Raw genomic sequence first — 21,831 nt, 5'->3', positions numbered from 1 at the left:
CAAAAGCGCTTAATTAAGAACTTTTTAGTCTGCCATGTTTTATACATGAGAATTCTTGTCGAAAAAAACGACGCCATCACTGTTAATAAGTATTAACAAAACTGCTCTATGCGGTAATATCGGGTAAGGCAGGGGGCGCGCTTTTTAAGCGTAAGTCTAACTGATCCAGAGTCCGATGTTTCAGTTTTTGCATATGTAACAGACGAACGGAGCAGGAGGAAATCTGATCTGGAAACAGATTCTTTTGGCAGATGGATGTGCGTTTTGTTTTGAATAACCTACACCGCCGCGGGGCGGTGCTTGTCCCACTTGTTAATAGAGAATTCGGCGGTGCACAAGCGGTGTATTCCGGTGATAAAATAGAGCCACAAGCAGCCAGCGAGCAGGTCAGAGCGGAGGAATTCGGTGAAAACGAAAGCCGAGTCTCCTGCTCACAGTTACCGCTACCACGAAGAGCTCCGGGGCCGGGTCCATGATAGCTCAGCAGGGACACATCTTCATCTCACGTGGCGGGGCATTCTGGAAGAGACGGAGACACCTCGGGAGGATGTCCCACAGGGCGAACCGGGAGTGAAAATCTTCTCAGCAAGATGTGAGATGATGCGGGAGAAAATTGCGACGGAGGCCAGCGACATGGTGTTGGTCCGAAGCTCGGTGAGTGCTGTGGGTTGGCGTCGCCGGCCAACGTCGGTGTGAGCGGACGATAAAAGAGGCTAACGACTCCTTAAATAAGCGGATTAAACGGCTTTGATGTCCCGCTGACAGCCATGTTTGACTCACCGACAGAAGCTAATTCAGTTAGCCTGACAGGGAGCGGTAAAACAGGAAGCTAATTAGCTGTTAGCAAACTTCAGGCGATAATTAAAGCCTAAAGCATCCAAACATTAAACTGTCGCCGGTGTGAATGTTCAGAGGCTTTACTTCAGGAGAAACACCGTAAAGAGCCTCGGTAACAAGTAAAAGTCCTGGAAACAGAGTACTGCTGCAGTGAAAGTCCGGAACTAAACCGAAGTACTGCACTCAAATTACATTATAACACTATTACAGTAGTATTACTCCGGCATTAATACAAAGTACATGAAAAAGTCACTATGGGTGTTACGTTCGTTTCTTTACTATTTTTAATATTTTTTGAATTAAGTTTTAAGTTTGTTATTTGAATGATCCTAGGATAGATGTCATTGTTTCAATTTCTTTTAAATTTATGTTATCTATTGAATCATTTTCGAGTAGTTAATTTGTTTTTGATTATTTATTTTTCTTTTCTTGTTTTAAATGTATTCCTGTATTTGAATGGTAATGGAGTAGACTGTATGTAAACTGCCATACACGATGTTTGAGTGCACACACTAAGCTGCTTCTAAACTGTATTCAGAGGTAGTTTGAATTTTCTGGCTCTGGTTACAAAGTGGGATTAAAGTGTAGGTTTAAAAAATGAAATATTAAAATCAGATGTCAAAGCAGTTAAGATCATGTAGCTGTCTTTATTTTTAAAACAAATGTGTTTATAAGGAGAGAAACAAAGCTGGGGTGTGGTTATCATTGTCCATCATTATCACTGCATTTCATCCATTGTTGTTTTTTAAAAGGCTGTAAACGCAAATGATAGTTGGATGGATGTGACGGGGACGCACTGATTGTAAAACTCCGACCCTCCTGCCTACTCCCAGGGTTTGGTTTGTTGTGGTTGCATGCATGAGGTATTCACACTGTTGAAATGTCAGATTCATTTAGAGAGCTACTGACGTCCCGTCAGCCTGCAGCGAGCGTCTGTGCTCGATGGAGGCAGTGTCCAAACTATGTGGTGCGACTGGTCTGTGGGCCACTCGTCAGCCAGCTGTGCAGAACAATAAAGTTCTAACAAACGAACAGCTGAAGTGAAATGGTGTTAAAGACAAAGTGTCCGCTGCAGCCGCTGTCTGTACACTTCATACTGTGTTTCTTTCGTGCGTCTTCTGTTCCCTGTGACCTCTGCTGTCACTCTTCTCTGTAACGGTCAGGTTATAAACCAATCAGCATTCGACCTACGCACAGCTGAGCTGCTGGGTGTTTGGAGGACAGTGCAGGAGAATGTTTGCGTAGGTGGAAAATCCCGTCGTACGCAAATGGATAAATTGGCATCCAGGAGAGCATCTCTGCTGAGCCGACTGTGCTGTCTCCACATTTACAGTTTCCACTTGTCTTTGGGGTTCAGACTGTTTGAAGACACCCAAAGTGACGTGAAGCTACATCAAACAGTGTGGTGGGAAGCCTTTTTGCAGATTTTCTTTGCAGTTGTGGTTACTGCCGTTTGCACGATGCCAGCAGCTCTGCAGATTTTACCACATGAAAGTTTCCATAAACGCAGGCGATGCTCTTCAGTCGACTGAACCTGGAGGCTGAGCCCATGGCATTTACCCCCCACAGAGCCTCAAACTCAGAAAACTGCAGTTCCTCCAATGTCCAGCAGGGGCTCCAGCAGTGCGTCAGTCCCACAGACACACATGTTTAAATCCAGCTTATTGTTACAGAGATTTATAAAACCACACCAGGCAAACTTACCTGAAAGCACCTTCCCTGTCTCAGCCCCGGTAGTTACAGCCGCACTCCTCCAAACAGTTTCTTTTTCACAAGTTTTAACAGATCGGTGAAAACAGCCGTTTCTTACTCTGCACTGTGCTGTGAGCTTCAGCTGGAGGACAGATTATGTTCCAGGTGATGAGGAATCACTGGAGTAGGTACCTCCTCCTTCCTCTGCTCCTCTTTAAGACGTTCTTGGTGTCTTGAACACAGCACAGTCTTATTAGCCGATAACGATGTTGAGTTTATCAAAAATGAAGAAGTGATGCAGCTGAATGCTTGAGGACAAACGTGTCTGTGGGTGATGCTTCCACTGGCTTTTAAAGCGCTTTTCTGAACTCTAATGGGTCTTAAAGTGAAAGCAGCGACATGTCATCATGTTAGCGGGACGCATCACAAGAAGTGAAGTTAATGTGTCTGCCTCTCTGTTCGCTGCAGCACGGCCGGAGCCGGGCCAGAGTGACTCACGCCGTGGTGGTGATCTTCTTGGAGTTCTTTGCGTGGGGCCTGCTCACCACGCCCATGCTGACCGTGAGTGCACACACACTTTTTTGCAAAATTGTATAAAATGTTAAAGTTTTCATGAAGTTTTAAACCTTTTCCTGCAACAATAAACCCCAAAGTGGGATTATTAAAACCTTGAATGTGTCCTCGCTGAAAGCATCACATGACCAAAAATGATCTGCAGGCTGATGTAATAAAGGGCGGAACATCATGGCGTCTACGTGCTGAGGAAGTGAAAGCAGTGTGTTTGTGGTTTCAGGTCCTGCACGAGATGTTTCCTCAGCACACCTTCCTGATGAACGGCCTGGTGCAGGGGGTCAAGGTAAACCGCTCGGCTGTTTACTGTCAGCGCTGCTTTCAGCCACTTCTCCTCAACTTAACGCTTGTTGAATATTACGATATCATGGAGTCTCTGAGTTTGTATTTCTCTGTCCGTTTAGGGTTTCCTGTCGTTTCTGTCGGCTCCTCTGATTGGTGCTCTGTCAGACATCTGGGGCAGGAAGTCCTTCCTCCTCATGACAGTGTTCTTCACCTGCGCCCCCATCCCCTTCATGAAGATCAGCCCCCGGTGAGACTAACGCTCTTTCTCAGTAATCTTCCTCTCGGACATAAAAACATGAGTGAAGAAGTAAAGAATTACGAGCGTTTAAATTTTTGGTTACAGCTTCAAACACGAGCACAACGCAGAAAATGGCACATAGCACATACGACACTCTTCATAAAACATGAAAGAAACGCGACTAATCAGAAGAGAAGGATACAAAAATATTCAAAGGCGAATTAATCTGACTGAGGAACGGTCAACGTAACGGTCAGCAGAGAGCTTGAGCCTTGATCGTTCTGTTTACAGCTGAGAAACGGCGTGTTTCACAGCTCGCTGAGCTCAGCTCAGTTTGAAATCAGAGCATCTGTGGTTTGTTTTGTTTATTGTTAGCTTGAAACTGGACCCCTGCTAGCAGCTAACCCGACTGTAGCTGCACCTGCCTCCCAACATCATGTGGAGAGTAGAAAACAGTAGAAATATAATCGCAGACTCCTTATACGCTGATATGCCCCTCAGCAGGCTTACAGCAGTAACCAATCAGAAGAAAGTTGTATGAAGAAGGAGGAGCTAAAACAGCTGCTTTCAGTCCTGCTGCAGACTGAGCTCCAAGAATGAAGATGTCGTCTTATGTTTTGACTCGTTTTAATGGCCTTGATGATAAAAATCCCACGTAGAGTAAACTGGACTCTGCTTACAGGAGTGTTGGACCACATAATGTTGTAAAAATCACAGTGGCGTGAAAACAGGCTGAGTAATCAGTGTTAGCTGAGGAGAAGGAACGACGGCTTCATTAAGCTAGCAGTAACAGGCTGCTGCTCAGCCGTGCATGAAAAGTCTGGACTCTAATCGCCAGAGCTGTCACATGTTGATCATGTGAGCGGCCCGGGATCAGCAAACACGCTGAAGGCACACTGGCCTCCTCCTCCTCTTTTTCCTGTTTTTCACCCAAACACAGGAGTTACAGTTACTTCAAAGTAAAAAAACACACCTATGTTGGATTTTTGTCTGAACTTTCAGGCTGTGAGCTGGACTGCAGCAGCGATCAGCTGATGTCTGACTGTCACAGAGTCACATGGTTCATACATTTCACAGACTCTCCAATAAAAGACCAGATTAGAGCGTTTTTGGTTTAACGACCGTAACATCAGAGTCACAAGACGACGACGCTTCCCTGAAAGCAGAGCGAAAACGTTAACTCTTTAATCCTCACATCACAGGAAGTGAGGTTTCCTCTGTGTGTGTGTTTAACAGTAAGAGAGTCCTTTAAACTTAAGTTAAAAAGCATGATTTGATCATTTTGAATCTGATGTAATTCCTGAGACGCTCTATAAGTCTCACAGAACGCTGTTCCCCCACCTGAGCCAGCTAAAGTCTCTTATTTTGAAATAAAATGGAGGAATGTCCTGTTTCGTGTGTGTGTGTGTGTGTGTGTGTGGTGTAGGTGGTATTTCGCTCTCATCTCAGTCTCCGGGATTTTCGCGGTGACCTTTTCGGTGATCTTTGCCTACGTCGCCGACATCACAGAGGAACACGAGAGGAGCACTGCCTACGGACTGGTACACACACACACACACACACACACACACACACACACACACACACACACACACACACTCACTAAACATATCTATTTCATACATTTCACTTACAAATATTTTAGGACGGTTGAATCGTAGAAATATTTTTATTAAATGTTAAAAGTCACGATGAGTCACAGATGTAATAATCAAACTTCAGTAAACATTTGAAAACAAGTTTTTAATTCCTAATTTTATTTTCATAAACTGAAACATTTTCAGTTTTGTTTTAAAATTCTGACGTTTCAAGTTTGAACCCCTGTGCCTGAGGCCTGGGGTTAAAGGTCAAAGGTGGGTTACGTGCTGACTTTTACCTCCCCTCGCTCGCCAGGTCTCGGCGACCTTTGCGGCCAGCCTGGTGACGAGCCCGGCCATCGGGGCCTACCTGTCTGCGCAGTACGGAGACAGCCTGGTGGTCCTTGTTGCCACGGTGATTGCTGTGGCAGATATTGCGTTCGTGTTCTTCGTCGTCCCTGAGTCGCTGCCAGACAAGATGAGGCTGACGTCCTGGGGGTTTCCCATCTCCTGGGAGCAGGCCGACCCCTTCGCCGTGAGTCTTTTCATTGCTGTTACAGCTTTGACGTGCTCCACGCTGACTGATAGATCGATTGATCGATATTTGTGTTTTTGGTGTGTTCAGTCTCTGCGTCGGGTGGGGAAAGACACCACGGTGCTGCTGATCTGCGTCACCGTGTTCCTGTCCTACCTGCCTGAAGCCGGCCAGTACTCCAGCTTCTTCCTCTACCTGCGACAGGTAACACACAGACAGCTGTGACCAGGATGTGCTGGATAGACTCAGGAGGTCAAACCTACACGTTCAAGCTCAGGAACACTTATTTGTTCCCTTAATCATCAGGATCAGCAGATTTATGGGATTTAAATGATGAAGCATCTCCACCTTTATTCAGTGCAGCTCAGTGAGTCCCAAAGTGTGGCTTGCCACCCCCTGGTGGGCCCTAAAGGTACTGCAGGAGGGCTGGTCAGACATTAGATTTCATTATTTTAATTCTGTATTTTAATTTTAAATAACCCCCCAAAGAATAAAACAAAGATAAAAGTGATGTGTTTTTTCTTTGCAATACGCAGATTATTAGAAAACGAATATGAATCAATGAAAACCCGAAGGAGGAAACACTGACAAGGTTTTCATCTTCATCTTTCAGGTGATCGAGTTTTCTCCAGCAGCCATCACCGGCTTCATCGCCATGGTGGGAATCCTCTCTATAGTCGCTCAGGTACGCTCGTCCTCACAGTCGCACCGTCTGCTAACGTCGCTGAATGCGTCCAAACTTTATGTGAACATGTTCAGCCGACAGCCAAAAGAGTTTGTAAGCAAAGACCCGACGATGTTGGAGAGAAACGATCCTGAAACTGTTAACCTGCTGTGGCTGCACGCGCGTCTTTAAGATAAGATGACTCCTTACTGTCATTGCAACGTCATATTAAGCACAGAAGTACAGTGAAAATGGAAAACTGTCCCACGTCGGCACCGAGCGCAACTCAACACAACGCAGTAAACTTTTTTTTTTTTTTTTTTTTACTCTAAATGCGTGCTGACGTCACAGTGTTTGTTTCAGGTTTGTTCCTTTAGTTTGATATGAAAAGCTGCTTTAACCCCTCACACAGACTACAGTTTGTCTTTTCAAACCCTGTAAATGTGTTGCGTCCTGATTTCTTCACCGTACGTCTCGTGTCTGTCAGACGGTCTTCTTCGGGGTTCTGATGAGGACCATCGGTAAGAAGAACACGGTTCTTCTCGGCCTGGGCTTTCAGCTGTTCCAGCTGGCCTGGTACGGCTTCGGCTCCGAGCCGTGGTGAGTCCCAGCGTCCCGCCTGTGTCCGTGTCGTTTCCTGTTTCCTGTGAATGATCTGACCTAAACGTTTATCTGCTCGCGTCCTTACAGGATGATGTGGGCAGCAGGAACTGTAGCAGCCATGTCTTCGATCACCTTCCCAGCAATCTCTGCTCTGGTGTCGCACAGCGCCTCACCCGACCAGCAAGGTGAGTCACACCTGACCGTCCGAAGGGGCGTGTCTTAAACAGGGTCTGTGTGGCCGTGGTTTGTATCAACATCTGACTGTGTCACCTGGATGAAGGTGGTGCAGATGTGACTGAGGCGTCTGTGTGTTCAGGTGTGGCTCAGGGGATGATCACAGGTATCAGAGGCCTGTGCAATGGTTTGGGGCCGGCTCTCTACGGCTTCATCTTCTTCCTGTTCAACGTGGAGCTGAACGAAATGGAGACGATGGCAGGAAGATCCACAGCGAGCACACAGGTGCGTAGAAATGCGCCTTGCTGATTCTTTCCTCGCTGTTCTGTTTCCCGTAACGAGTCTGTTCTCTCTCCGTCTGTAGAAGCTGGTCGTCCCGGGCCCGCCCTTCCTCTTCGGCGCGTGCAGCGTCATATTTGCTTTAGTTGTCGCCTTCTTCATCCCTGAGCACCACCAGCTGGCCGAAGTCAAGACCTGCACTGCCAACAAGGCCGACAGCAGCTCCGCCGCACACGCTCAGAACGGCAGCCCTCTCTCCTTGCCCGTCAGCGACACCGAGGACCTCGAGCCGCTGCTGCAGGACAGTGTCATGTGACTCGTAGGCAGTCTGGCCAATTACAGAACAGAGTCCTGTCTGCAAGTCCCACCCCCTGTTAAAAAAAACAAACCCTCTCTTCCCGTGATCCAGACTGTCGGGGAACGTTAGGCGGCGGCCTCCCCGGCAAACTGCTTTTTATCTCACTGACATCACTCACCTGTGACACCTCCCATTCTTTGCCCAGGTGTGTTTGGGCAGGTAGAACCAAAGGGCTTTGAAGTCTTGCCTCAGTAAGAGTCGAGATCTCACCGTTAAAACAGATCAGCAGAAGTAAAGTGGTCGTGTAGTCGTGCAGGATCGCATCGTTTTACTTTACGAGCCAATCACAGCGAGGACGGAACCACAGAAGCCAAAGCAACTGACAGCAGCCTCCCATACCTGTCGGTCAGGTCTGTACCTGACTCCACACGTCAGGTTCGCAGAGCTGAGGCCATCAAATGCTCCTCGCTGTACGGGCCGTAAAAGCTGACACTCTGACAAGCTGACAGTTTTTTTTGGGGGGGGGTTGTTGTTGTTTGGACCAGAGGGTGAATCGTGGCGAGGACGAGGAGGTTGGAGCTGTTCGGGATTGTGGGATACGATACCAAATCATGATGAGATCCAGGTGTTTGTTTTCTGTCTGGATCTATTTGCGCTCAGACTTCCTGTCACACAGAGCATGTGCAAACTGACTGGCTATGATGTCATCGCCCTCTCCCATCAGGAGTTTGTATATTTGGGAGAAATCCGAGTAAATAAACGGCGTGAAGCTGGAGGCGTCATTTAGCTCCGCCTCATTATTTCATCATTTGGTCTCCCAGTTTAATCAATCAGGCTTTTAATTTACTAATGTGGCGTTTTTGTTTTGAGCTGCAGGTGTGGTCGTTTTGTTTCAGTGTAGATTTTCCTGCACTGATCCAGGAAACTGGACTCGGTTTGACCCGACTTCAAATCAACATTTAAATGCATTTTATGTATTTATTTATTTTGTCATTTTTCGTCTCAGCCCTGATTTCAAACCTCCGCCCTACAGACGGTCTCATGTTTTGCCTCCTCCCGTCCTGTAGAGGGCGCTGTACTGCTCTGTTTTATAGCCTCAAGCTGGACGAAGTCTGCAGGGTCGGAGTTTTTACAGCGTGGATCAAGTTAATATCAAAGATTTCACTGAAAACCGAGTTTTCCCTGAGCCACAGTGACCAGTGACAGTTTTAAGGACAGAGAGCACCACCTGGTTTTCGCCATTGCTCCTCCCACAATCTGAACCTCTGCAGGTCACCACCACCACCTCCTCCTCCTCCTCCTCCTCCTCCTCCTCGTCTTCTTCTTCTGTTTTAATACTTGAAGTTTGTTTCTGTTTGACCTGAAAGTGCTCTCCCCGTCCGCCTGCCCCTTCCAGGTCGGACAAATCAAACGCTCCAAGTTACTGATGCAGTTTGAACCTTGGCGGTCCCGAGGCGGGCTGCTCACAAACCAACCGGTGCCGTGTTTTATTACTCTTTTGTGCTTATTTTGCCTTTTTGTTACAGGCTGTATTTCTCAGAAGGTCAATAGATCGGTTTAAAAAACCTGATCAGTCATTTAAGTCGAGTTTTCTCCCAGTTCAGGTTAAAAACCATCGCATGTGCGCTCTGTGCAGGTTGTCACGTTTGCCCCGTAAAGCTTCAGCCTTCATGATTGGTTCATGTGATGTATAAATTTCTCTCTAAATCCAGACTTGGATTTTTGTGCACAGAGCTCCGGCGCTCCTGAAGGTCTCTTCATGTCCAGTTTGAACCAGTGAAACCAGTTTCAGAGCACATGTGGGGCTCCAGCTGTTGCTTAAAGACAGATTAATGAATCTTGTGAACCAGAGCACAGGTCAGGTGCGTTTACCTGCACAGCCCGGCTACTGTAAGTGGAATATAACCCGTGCTGCATTCAGGCTCTGTTTCTGTGTGGGAGATGATAGTTTTTGACAGTTTAAAGTGACCAAAGGTTCTCTGACAGATGACGTCACCTTTGAGTGGTAGTTCTTCCTTCTTTTTTTTTTTCCCCTGAATGCAGCATGAACGTTGTCATGGCTACAGGAACGCCTGATCATCCTGTTGTGACGATGATGATGTAGCTCAGAAGCACAATCGACTGTTAGAGAAGCTCTCGGCTTAATAACCTTTAATCTTTTAACCCTTAACGCCCACTTGCCGATGATGTCAGATGGTTCGTTTTCCTATGCTCACCGAGTGTCCTCAAATGCCTCATGGAGAGTCTTGGATCCCACAGTAGTTTGGCCGAGTACTGAATGCCTTTCTGTCTGGATTATCTTTAGACTCAGTCCAATTTAAAACTGGATCATTGGAAATTTTTTTTGTCTTAAGTTCAGAAATTCGTGTCCTTCATGTTGAAATTCAGAGCAGATTTAGCAATCCGGCCTCAGACTGAGTGATCCGGGCGGGTGACTCAGTCATTCTTCCTGGGTCGAGTTTCCTGCTTTCCTCGGTTAAATCTGACGATGAGATGAATATTCTGGAGATTAGGGCGGCTGATTGTTGACTCCATGATGAGGTTAAGAGCCGAGTCCCGGTTTCTGCTGTCAGAGCCGAGTCGCTCCATCACGTCGTCATCGTGTCATAAAGTTTCCTGCTTTAAGTTTTTTTTAATGAATTTCCCCGTTGATGAGTCTCTGAAACCGTTCATGAAGTAAAACGTGACGTTTTTAAATGTTGGCTTGTGTTTGGTCACACAGACGATGGAGGCTGTAAATCCTCCTCAGAGGCTTTTTTTTCTTTTTTTACGGTGAGGCGTGAAGGCTGACGCGCCAACATGGCCGCCGCAGCGACTGACAGACATTCCCAGATGTTCCTCCTCTTCCTCCTCTGTGCAGACCTTTTGCTGATTGCTGCACTTCAATTTCTCTGAACGTGTGCCTGAATCACTCGTGTTCATATCACTTTTATATTTAAACCGAGAGACGTCGTGTATTTTGCTTTTGCTCTTTTATCCTAAGAACATAATTTTGAATAATATCTATGATAACGAGAATATTAATAACAATAAAGAGAAATGTGTGACATTTGAAATGTGTGGTTTTTTTTTTTATTTCAGTTCAATTTGTGACTTTTTTTTTCTATTTAATTTTATTTTTTATTGATTAAAACTAAGAAAAGTGAGTATTTGTTTTGTATTTTATTTCCTTGTTATTCTTTTTTACTCTAAATTTGAGAATAAAAAACCCGAACATTTCCTTTATAAATATAAAAAAAGTCCACCTCACGATCCAGCGGTTTGTCGGTCCTCCCTCAGCAGCAGTAACCTGCACCGATGGCTCTGTGTGACATCATCAGTGCTTCAGCTCGTTCATGCTCAGCTCTCTGAAGCATTCGTACGTTACTTTGGTCAACAGACAACATGAATCGACCAAATTAAACTTCAGTTTATTTAAATTAGAAAGTTTGTCAAAAATGTGGCCATCATTGAAAAATGTGTTTTTACAAACATTAAATAAAAATAAAATCACAAATGTCTGAATCAAAGCTGCTTCAGTAAAAATCACAAATATTAAAATACGTTTTTCTCCATTTTACAGAAACTTAAAAAGAAAAAAACTTTGTTTGAACAGCAAAAACTTTTCTATATTTTAATGCACAAATCAAAGCTTCTAAGTTTGTAACTATGACAACCACAGAAAAATACACTAAATCCATCCAAGAAATCATAGAAATCAAACCTGATAAACAGAAAATCTATTTGGTCACAACTTTCACACTTTGAACAAAAAACTACATTTACACAGAGAAAAAAGAAAAATCAGCTGATAAATGTGAGAAATGTAAAAGTGAATAAAAGTCAAATCTGCTCAGGATCACAAAGAAATCAGCTTCTGTCTGTTTCTGTTGATTTCAAATGTGAATTTGATTTTGAAATGAAGAGATTTAGACAATCGACATATTCAAAACTAAAAGAAAAAAGATTCATAAATAAAACAGTTCAGCGATCGATTAACAGGGATTGGAATTGATTTTATCTTCATCAATATTTAATGTAAATATATGAAAGTTGACTCGCGTCCAAAAACACGTTTCGACTGTAGCGTCTCGATTTTTGTTAGATATGATTTTTTTTTTTTCATTTTACATGTTTTAATGTTTGAAGTCTGACAAAAAAAAGCAACCAGCATCAGAAATATGAATTAATATCAAACACTTGAACTTCCTAAGAGATTCAATTATTAAAGATAAACTTTATTTTTTTCCTGTAACTTTTATGTGAGCATGACTTCTTATGTATTTGGTTTGTTGTATCATACCCAATAAATATACTCTGAATAACGTCCTACAAGCAATACTTAATTATTAATTTTAATAATTAAATTTGAAATAAATTATAATTACCTGAGATTAATGCATTCAGTGTTTACGTGAACCTCCTGATTTTATTTTTCCCAGATTCAACGATTTAACAATTAGTTTAAAAAGAATATTAATAAAGGACTAAACTTTAATGTTATCTTATAATTTTGAGATGGTATGAAAGATTAAAAACACATTTTCACGTCACCTCCCATGTTAACCTCTGTTAGCATCCTCTTTTAAAATTCCTCAGTGCTGTCATCCTTCAGTCATCATCCTCTCAACCTTCATCGGCTTCCTCCTCCTCTTTCTCAAAGCAGGCAGGAAATGGAGACTTTGGTGGTGGCGTAGGGGACGGTGTCTGGCGTGGGACAAAAGCCCCCCAAAACACATGAGGACGGGTTATTATGAGTGTGAAGTCTGATTACCGACAGGACGAAAAACATACACTTATTAAATATTACAGTGAAGAATGTTCCTCCCAATTAAGCACAAGTTAGAAGTTATTAATGAAAAAACCTGAAAAAGAACTAATAACACAGGTGATTATAATAAAGATGATTCAAAGAAGAGATCACTAATCAGAGGCCGTAAACCCAAAAGTTTTCTAATGTATTCATTTATTTAACTTTATTTTTTATACACTTTAAATCCAAACTGAAAATTCAAAAACGTCTCCACACAGTTTAAAATGAGAACATTTCTGATGATCTCGTCATCATTAAGTTCACACTTTACTTCAGCAAAGCTCTCATATTTTAGACTTTTGTGTAATTTTAAAGTAAAAAGGTGAGAATCTGGCGCTGAAACTCACCTCTGTCCTGCAGTGAGCTGATGTACGCTTCAATGAACTCTTTCTCTCTGCTATCCTTCACCTCCTCTCCCTCCCTCTGCTCCCTCCACCTCCTTCTCACACCCTCTTTCTTCTTCTCCTCCTTTTTCTTCTTCTTCTCTTTGCTCGCAGGGTTGTCGTAGAGGCGAATGAACCTGAAGAAGAGCAGAGACAAACATTAAAAAAGTTCTGACCCCTCTGAGCTGACTCACTTCAGGCTGCTCCTCTTCGTGAAACACCGCTGACCGTGGGTCTTATGAGTCACCAAATTGATGATGAAGGCCAGTGGAAATCAAATTTACCTCTTCCAGCAGACTTACTGCTGTAAATACAAACGTCTGAGAATGGATCCCTGTGGAACACCTGCACTGACTTTAAGCAGCCCTGAAACATTTCTGAGGTTCTCTCTGAGCGCAGCTTTTCCACCTGAATGCTGTAGTCTACTGAAGCAGCTGTTCTGATAGTAACCTTATCTGACTCCAGATGTAGTTTTAATCCACCATTTACACTCAAGAGTTTTGTTAAGCAGGACAAGTTCAAGATGGTTTGGTAATCATTAGGGATTAAGGTTACCACCTTTATGTAATGGGAACATCTGTGCAGCCTTCAAGAATTTTATCCTATTTATCACTGCGCAGGTTGTTTTCTGACCAGGAAAAAAGATTTCTTGGCTTTATAAACAAACCATTTAATAACACAAATCAGACGTAGCATGAAACTGAGGAGCTGGTGTGGAGGTGGGTTGCAAAGTGGTCTGCAGCTATAAGCTGGTTAAAGCTGCTGTGTGACATTTGCCACCCGGATGCGTGCTGGGTGGAAGTCTGTGTAGGTGTGGTCTGTGTACTTGATTTCGGGGTTGTTGCAGAGTTTAGTTGGGATGCAGGTGAGCTCGTCGCCACTGACGACGATCATTGCCAGCGTGGTGATGTTGGCGAGACAGTGAGGGAGGTAAGTGAAGTTGTTCTTGTGGATGAACAGGGTGACGAGCTGCTCCAGCCTGCAGAGACAAACATGAGCATTCAGACCTCAGGACGCTGTCCAACCGCCACCCCCCGAAACACTCAAGAAGAGCTGCTGTCACAGCTGAAGCCCAGGTGATCTGCCTAGTGATCCACCTGGAAATCATGATGACATCATCAGTCACCTGTCCATGTCCTGCGGCAGGTCAGTCATGCAGTTGTTGCTGAGGTCCAGCAGCTGCAGGCTCGTCATCCTCAAAGCGCAGATGGGGATCGAGACAAACCTGTTCTCCGCGATGTCCAGGTGGACCAGCTGCTTCAGGCTGCTCAGCTACAGAGAGACGACACACAGTGACATCATCAGCACAATGTCCAGCAGGGGGGGACGTCTCTGGTTTAAGAAGAACTCTGGATGTAGTTCTATGAGCCTCCTGCTAACCTGACCTAAGGTCTACCTTACAATATAAAGCACCATGAGGCGACTGTTGTTGTCATTTGGCGCTGTGTAAATAAAGCTGAATTGAACTGAACTTGACCTCTGAACACCATCCTGAAGGACAGTTCAACATTTTTTGGGGGGAATAGTAAATTTGACCCCTGGTGGCGCTTCAGGCGTTCACTTTAATCCCACGATCAGTTCTGCAGAGTGTCAACCTCCGGGCCTCAAGAATGGAACAATAACCAACCCTGCAGTTCCCCTAATTTCCCACCTGAGGAACCAACAGTGAGTTTGGCCCTCAGGTGCTGCAGAAACACACACCGGCCAACGCCTACAAACTCTGACGATTCATCTTTCTATCCTTTGATCAATCTGGACAAAGGAAACCAGCAGAGACGCCATGACGCTGCTCATCTCTTCCTTTAGTTTCAACTACTGAAAAAGAAAATAACTTTTCTTGACATACAAAATCTTACTAACTGTTTAACTTCTACCAAATGGAGGAGCCTTAAAAGCACCTAAACAAGCAAACAGCATAGTTCATCATCTTAAAGTTTTTGTGACACTGAGCTGCTGTCAGGGGCTGATGATGGATGTACAGCTTGACCCTCTTGCCTCTCACCTCAAACGGCAGCTCGGACAGGTTGTGGTTTCCTGCGAGCTCGAGTCTCTCCAGTTTCTCACAGTTCCCGAGCTCCGGAGGAACTCGGGACAGTCGGTTGTAGCTGACGTACAGCTCCCTCAGCACCGTCAGTTTACCTTAGGAAACAGATGGAGGAATTATTTCGGTATCGTTTCCCATCCTCTCAGGTCGTTCAGACTCGGTTTGTGTATGACTCACCAATCTCGGGCGGCAGCTCAGTGATGGCGTTTTTGGGGATGTCCAGAATGGTGAGCTGGGTAAACAGAGCCAGGTAGTCAGGGAGTCGGCAGATCCTCGTTCTCCTCACGTGCCATTCCTTCAGGTAGGTCATCCACTGCAGCTCGCGGGGAAAATCCTGCCAATGATTTTTCTTATTCACTCTGGTTTCCTGAGAGAAAGCAAACTATGACACGTTTAAACCACAAACTTTTAACCAACTTACCATCCAGCGTTCGCCCTCCAGCTGGAAGCTCAGTTTGACCTCATCGGGATCCTGCTGGACGTCCTGACACTGCTGCTGGTCTGACTCTAACAGGTATACAACAACGTCAGCAGCAACTACAGCAGAGCTTACTGTAAATTCATGTATTTAAATAAACTGAATGTGAAGAAACATCTGATAGGACACATTAGCTGGCATTAAAATAAGGTCGGGCTATAGTTTTGTGTAGTACCAATTTTGTACCACCAGATGGCGCATTGAGTCAGTGTAACATGCACCCGAAAACATTTGAAAGAAGCTCAAACAACTTTCTACATAATGACATTTTAAAAGGTCCCCTCAAATACGATGCAGCCCAACCTTCATCCCTTAAACTCTTCCTAAGATGACTAAAATTAGCAAAACTAATTACTAGTTTTGCTAATTTTAGCTAGTTGCATACAGTTTTCCATCTGGTGACTGTATCTGATGCTTTTATGTCTGTTTTGGTGCTGTACGCCTGCCGGGACGCTGGACGACTCGTGCATGCCTGTCCGCGGTGTTTACCCGTGCACGGCTGAATGTCTGTCAGCGTCGACCTCTCCAGGTAATGATGCAGCAGGTTGAGCTCGGAGGTCTTCAGGGTCTTGCAGTAGATGCGATACTGCCACTCCTGGTCGATCCTGCGCACACAGAAATGTTAACCAGGTGTGAGCAGCGCCGCGCTGATGTCAGATCAGATTTCAGCTGCGTGGATGTTCCCGTTTATCCTCCAAACTTGTGACCTTTCTGCCGTCTGCAGGCCAGACTTCACCACGCTGCGTTATAAATAGAGCGCTGGGTGTTCACGCGGCTAAAATCGGCCATGACTCTTGCACTTCATGAGCAACAACAGTCAGCTGGGTCTGACTCAGTCAAGTTCAAAAGCTTTATTTACTTCAACACAGACCACAGATCGGATTTCTCAGATTTAACGAGGTAAATATTCATGAAATGTATTAACAAAAAAACACAGTGTATGAAGCAACTCTGTGGAGCTTTTTAGCCTCTTTTAGCTCCGAGTTTTGGTTTAATTTCCGGTCTGCTCACACATTCAGAGACAAGCTGTTCAACACAGAGCAGTGATGCAGAAATAGGACTTAACACATCATCAGGCCTAGTTAAACAATTAAGATTAAACATGTTAGACTCTTACAGATCTACTGAAGGAAACGTGCCTGCAGCTAAACCTTGCTGGTACGTGTTGCCATGTCGACGAGCCCGAGGACTCTGAGCTCGTTCCTCTGATCTGGACAGCTTCACCTGAGCCGCTGACTGCAGCTCCTTTCACTAAAGTCAGAACTTTGCAAGGTTCTGCTACGACACCGCCGCCTGTTTGTTCATGTACATGAGCTGTCACACACGACACAGAGACCTGGAATTTGAACTCGGACTGAGCTTCTCTAAACCTGACGATCTATGAAGCTGCAGTGGTACTGTGTGGCATCTGTGCTGTGGTTTGGTTGAGCAGAGTTTGATTCACAACAGGCTACAAAATCCAACGCTACCATCACATCATCACCTGGAAATCCTGGAATATTTGGATAAAAACACTCTTATGGGACTCAAAGGTGCTGATGTCAGCTTGAACAAAGGCGGGACCTTGCTTGCTGCTCGATATGTTACCGTAGCTTTGGAAGATTAAAGTCTGAGGAAGTCTAACTGTGCTGGCAGAGCTCTGGAGATGGTGAAAAACCAAACTGTACTTCACAAACCTGCAGACTGGGTCCTGACACAGACTCTCAGTAAAGAGCCCGTCATGAACATTAATGAATGACAGTTGTGTTTTGACCTGATCGGAGAGTTCTGGCTCGTTTATTGCAGCTGTTTGTGAGCCGGTCGTGGCCCAGAACAAACAGCACGCCTGACACCTGGCTGGTTTAAGATGGGCAGGCAGACTTAAAACTACAAATGTGGGCCAAATGTTCTTCGTCAGCTCTGTGACTTTCTGCGTCTTACCTGGCGAGGGCGCTCTGCTCGATCCTCTCCTTCTCCTTCGTCTGCCTCTCTCTGTGCTTCTTCACTCGGACCTCCCACATCCCTCTGATCAGAGAGAGATCGTAGACCGGGACGTCCAGCTTCCTCTCCGGGCCCATCTCTGCTGCTGAGGAGGAGGAAGAGACCAGGGTCATTATCTGAACATATCCGGCTTCAAGTTTAAAAGATTTACCCAGAAAAAGTTTCTGTAAAAACCTAAACCTGACTAATGAGCCACGTTTTCTTCTTTGCCTCTTCCTTCAGCTCATCTCTACGCTGATATCAACATCTGAAAGTTTAAAGAGCATCTCTGAAAAAGGAAGCTGAACATCGCGGGAAAGTGAAGTCTAGAGCATTTACAGAAACTCTCAAACAGGACCCGGCAGTTTCAATATAGACTCTGAAGTAAAACTACCCCGAGTACATCCACACTGAGCTCTTTGTCTGGAGCTCAAGGGTCACGTCTGTTTCTTCTTTGTTAAAAATGATCAGCTGTCATTCAACCATGAAAGCTGCGATAAAGTTGTAAACCAGTCTGATCTTTAAATATAAAACTGCTGATGTTTATGAAACGACGCCATCCCGACGACACAGGAGGAAAAATTCTAGAAAGACATCAAACTGAACCGTTTTTGAGGGAATTTACCTTTTTTAAGTTTAAACGTTCAGTTTGGACTGAACCACCTGAAACCTTTAAACAAAGTCAGACAGGAATGGTTCAGTCTGGGAGACAAAGGGCTCTCCTCCACATGTTCACCACCTCAGAGCTGCTGGTCTGAGTGAAGACACTTCCTGTTCCTGTGTGGATCGTACCGTCTGTAAACGCAGAGCAGCCGAGGCTGAGAAACTAACGTGCTCTTACCTGACAGTCCTGCTCCAGACCGGCCGTCCGCTCGGTGACCAGCTTGTTTACTGACACACACACACACACACACACACACACACACACACACACACACACACACACACACACACAGAGCTGTGATCTGATCGTGTGTGTGACTCAACAAGCTATTTTTACCAGCTGAGATATGACTCCTGCTGTGTCACATGACACTTATACATGAGTATTTATGTTTATGTTCATTATAAGCAGAAAACCTGCAGTTCCTCTAACGTCCAGCAGAGGCAGCAGAAATGAACAAACTCTTTGGTCTGTAGATAAACTGGTTAAACTGTATTAAGGCTTAAAGTTTGCATCATTGGGGGCGTGGCCTCTTTGACTGACAGGTGGTAGCTCTCTGCTCAGCTTCACCTGAACTGGACCGTGTTTGTGCTGTTACTAGTAACACGTCTGCTGTGAGGTTGCTGTACTAACATACCGTCCAACAAGGCGACAGCTTTACTGAGTCAAATTTGAGGATTTTGACTGGATGCTACTGAACACTGATCAGGAAATATCTGTGTGAGGTCATCATGTCAGCATGTGAACTTTTTAATCTGACAGTGAAAATGTAGTGAAGGAGGGTTCAGACGAAGGGGAATGTAAGTATGCCGTAACAAAAGTAAAACACTGACAGATAATTCTGCTTTATAAAGGCAGGAAGCTGAAGGTAAAACATGTTGTGGCTCACAGGGTGAAAAAGCAACACTGACAGAAATGTGAAATTATAAAAAAAAAAAAGATATATTCACCCAGTGCCTTTCAATTCAATTCAATTTTATTTATACAGCGCCAAATCACAACAGCATTCACCTCAAGGCGCTTTATATTGTACAATAGATCGCACAATAATACATACAGAGAAAAATCCAACAATCATATGACCCCCTATGAGCAAGCACTTTGGTGACAGTGGGAAGGAAAAACTCCCTTTTAACTTGGCTACATCTATGAACGTTGTCTTTGGTCTTTCTCTTATTCTCCTGCCCAGCAGCTCCGTATTTAAGACGTAGCCAAGTAGGACATGCAGAGGGTTGGTGTGACAGAGGAGAATGCTAAGGGCAGGGTGAGATGGAGCCAGACGATCCACTCTGGCAGCCCCCAAGAAGAACAGGCTCATGGAAGAAGCCAGCATCACTCCAGGCTTCTACCAAAGTGTAACGCAGCCCCTCGTCGGGAATCTGGAGTCAATCTCCCTGCGTCCATACACCAGCGATCAGCTCACACGTTATCCCTCGTACATTCCCAATGCTACTGGCAAAGTGAGGCATCCAGTAGATGAGGTGGCCGAGAGGTTAAGGTGATGGACTGTTAGTAAGTTGAGTACGTCATTTCCGGTAACCTCATTGAGAACAATATTGCAGGAACAGAAACTGTCCGAACCTTTTGGACACATTTCACTGCGTGTTGTGCTCCTATAACTACATATGTGACAAATAAGGATCTTGAATCTTGAATCTTTTATACTGTGGCTTTAAACCTTATCAATGTTTGACCATGTGAAGTGATATCAGGCATCAAGGGCCAGTGTCCTGCAGGTTTTAGATATCACCCTGGGTTAGCAGACCTGAATAAATTGATTAGTAGATCAGATTAGTTCATTTCAAGACATGCCATGAAAATATGGAACTGTCTTCATGATAATCTTAAGAGTTGTACAAATATACACCGTTTTAAAATGTGTTACATGCTTAAAATGATAAATCAGTATGAAGAATACGAAAGTAATTTGGGTTAATTGTGGAAGGAACAATTGTTCTTTGCCATTAGTGATATTGTATCCTGTTGAATTTACTGTTTAGTTGTTTTGGTTTGCGTTGTTAAGTGTAGATAAATGTTAGAGTGCTTTTTGGGTTGTAGGTTCCCACTTGTAAGATTATTTGGAATTCAGATAGGGGGCAGGTGCTAAAAAGAATGTATTCTTCTTCCTTTTCACTCGTGGGTGCAGTGCTATATTAATGGGAATGAGGGTTTGTGTGTACGAAATGAAATACTGTTGACCCATGTCTGAAATAAGGAAATAAAATGAAAACGTTGAGGAGTTAGTTTAGCTATTTAAATCATCTGTGCTGCTGTAGGACATCGACCCTTGAGCCTGGAGTTCTCCACCTCAGTGCTAGATAAAGTTTAGTTATAAAAAGGCAGCACTCCTCTGAAGAATTCCATCTATGGTGACAGATTTATCGTCTGTTAATGTCTGCTGATCATCTGGATTGTGTTGGTGTTTACTGAAATTGATTGACTGCTTTTTTATTTCTCAATTTGTAAATTAGTATGAAGGGGAATGCTGACAACCTCCCACTAAGCCTAACCCTACTTTGCGCACTGAGTCAATCTGGTTCTTTAAATTTAAAAATTGTAACTTTTGAACGTTTTCGCCTGTGTGAGTCCTCACATGTGTCTTTTTCCCACACTCCTGGCAGGAATACTCCTTCACACCTTATCACTGCACACAAAGCTCTGCAGGCTCCTGCTTTTATAACAGACCTGCTGAGTCCTTACTGCAGCAGTCGGCCTCTGCAATAACTGGATCAGGCTGTTTGCACTCTTATTTTAAATGAAGACCACACTTCAGAAGTTCAGAGTTCCCAAACTAAACATGGTAAAAAAGAAAAGCATAGCTTCATATTAAATTGCAATAATAATGATAATAAAAATAACAACCATAGCTGTATTTACAGAGTACTAAAAACACCGAGCTACAAAGTGCTTCACAGTTCAAATAAAAGCCACACAGAAGATAACCGTCCATCGCACAGATACATAATCAGCCCGACAGACATTCATTCCAACAGACACACGTACATGCGTGATTGGCTGCAAAGTGTGAAGCAAAAAATTAAGGAAATCCTAACCTACAAAAATAAGTTTCCAGCAGTTGTTTAAAACAAATAACAGAGTCAGCCGACCTGATTGACTGAGGAAAGCTGTTCCACGCTGCTCTGGGCTCTCAGCAGACGCATCTTTCACGCTCTCCTTGCTTATCTTTGCTGCTTGGCTTCATTGTCCTTGACTAGTCTCGTCTAACTCTAACCCTCAGAGAGCCTCTTAGTCTTGTTCTCTAAAACCTAAATAACTATGGATTTGATCACCTGGTCAAATCTCTATTCTCGATGAGAAGCCTGGGCTAGGGAGAGCCCAATTGTCCTGCAGAGATGTTTAGATAGAGAGAGAGAGAATTTTATTTTGAACATACAAATATAACTGAAGTAACAAGAGAAAAGAAAAAAAACTAAAACAAAAACCTTAAAATCAGGTTTCTATGTATATCTCTATGTCTACACAATGTGTGCTCGAAAAGGAGCAGGATGAAGTTTACACGTCTCCTGTTCCTACCTCCTTATTTCAAATTTCATTACTTACAAATCCATATACAGAATTCAAAGTTATATGATCCATACATGTTTAACTATATACAAACTCATATACAGCACATAAACATACACACTTTTGTCCTTCCTACTGGCTTGCTGAACATAAGGATTCCTCTCAGGTCAGGAGTATTTGGTCTTATTTGGAACAAGTTCTGAATGTTGTTGAACAAAGATTTATTTGCTGCTT

At 44.1% G+C, this 21,831-nt stretch overlaps 2 protein-coding genes across 2 annotated transcripts; one reads left to right on the top strand and one right to left on the bottom strand.

Moving 5' to 3' along the window:
* Positions 1 to 326: 326 nt before the first annotated feature.
* On the top strand, positions 327 to 10,801 carry mfsd14bb (major facilitator superfamily domain containing 14Bb). The gene is made up of 12 exons (XM_031733623.2): positions 327 to 654; positions 2,998 to 3,090; positions 3,323 to 3,385; positions 3,504 to 3,631; positions 5,049 to 5,163; positions 5,516 to 5,734; positions 5,825 to 5,938; positions 6,348 to 6,419; positions 6,886 to 6,998; positions 7,089 to 7,186; positions 7,318 to 7,460; positions 7,540 to 10,801. Exons 1-12 carry the CDS (start codon positions 598 to 600, stop codon positions 7,768 to 7,770), a joined length of 1,446 nt encoding a protein of 481 aa, XP_031589483.1. The 5' UTR covers positions 327 to 597; the 3' UTR covers positions 7,771 to 10,801.
* Positions 10,379 to 21,254, bottom strand: lrrc2 (leucine rich repeat containing 2). The gene is made up of 10 exons (XM_039620979.1): positions 21,180 to 21,254; positions 17,370 to 17,514; positions 15,939 to 16,054; positions 15,393 to 15,478; positions 15,149 to 15,305; positions 14,930 to 15,066; positions 14,054 to 14,199; positions 13,754 to 13,906; positions 12,892 to 13,064; positions 10,379 to 12,438 (listed from the first exon to the last, which is right to left on the bottom strand). The coding sequence occupies exons 2-10, from the start codon at positions 17,504 to 17,506 to the stop codon at positions 12,389 to 12,391; spliced, it is 1,155 nt and encodes a 384-aa protein (XP_039476913.1). The 5' UTR covers positions 17,507 to 17,514; positions 21,180 to 21,254; the 3' UTR covers positions 10,379 to 12,388.
* Between the last annotated feature and the right edge of the window lie 577 nt (positions 21,255 to 21,831).

This window comes from Oreochromis aureus, linkage group 12 (genome assembly GCF_013358895.1).
Source record: "Oreochromis aureus strain Israel breed Guangdong linkage group 12, ZZ_aureus, whole genome shotgun sequence".
Classification (NCBI taxonomy): domain Eukaryota; kingdom Metazoa; phylum Chordata; class Actinopteri; order Cichliformes; family Cichlidae; genus Oreochromis; species Oreochromis aureus.
This window is presented reverse-complemented; position numbering and strand designations above follow the sequence as displayed.

Coding starts and splice junctions, on each gene's coding strand:
- mfsd14bb (XM_031733623.2), top strand. CDS start 598: ATGATGCGGGAGAAAATTGCGACGGAGGCCAGCGACATGGTGTTGGTC. Junction 3,632..5,048: donor TTCATGAAGATCAGCCCCCG/GTGAGACTAACG, acceptor TGTGTGGTGTAG/GTGGTATTTCGCTCTCATCT. Junction 5,735..5,824: donor AGCAGGCCGACCCCTTCGCC/GTGAGTCTTTTC, acceptor TGGTGTGTTCAG/TCTCTGCGTCGGGTGGGGAA.
- lrrc2 (XM_039620979.1), bottom strand. CDS start 17,506: ATGGGCCCGGAGAGGAAGCTGGACGTCCCGGTCTACGATCTCTCTCTG. Junction 16,055..17,369: donor GAGCAGAGCGCCCTCGCCAG/GTAAGACGCAGA, acceptor CTGTGTGCGCAG/GATCGACCAGGAGTGGCAGT. Junction 14,200..14,929: donor TGTCCGAGCTGCCGTTTGAG/GTGAGAGGCAAG, acceptor GTCTCTCTGTAG/CTGAGCAGCCTGAAGCAGCT.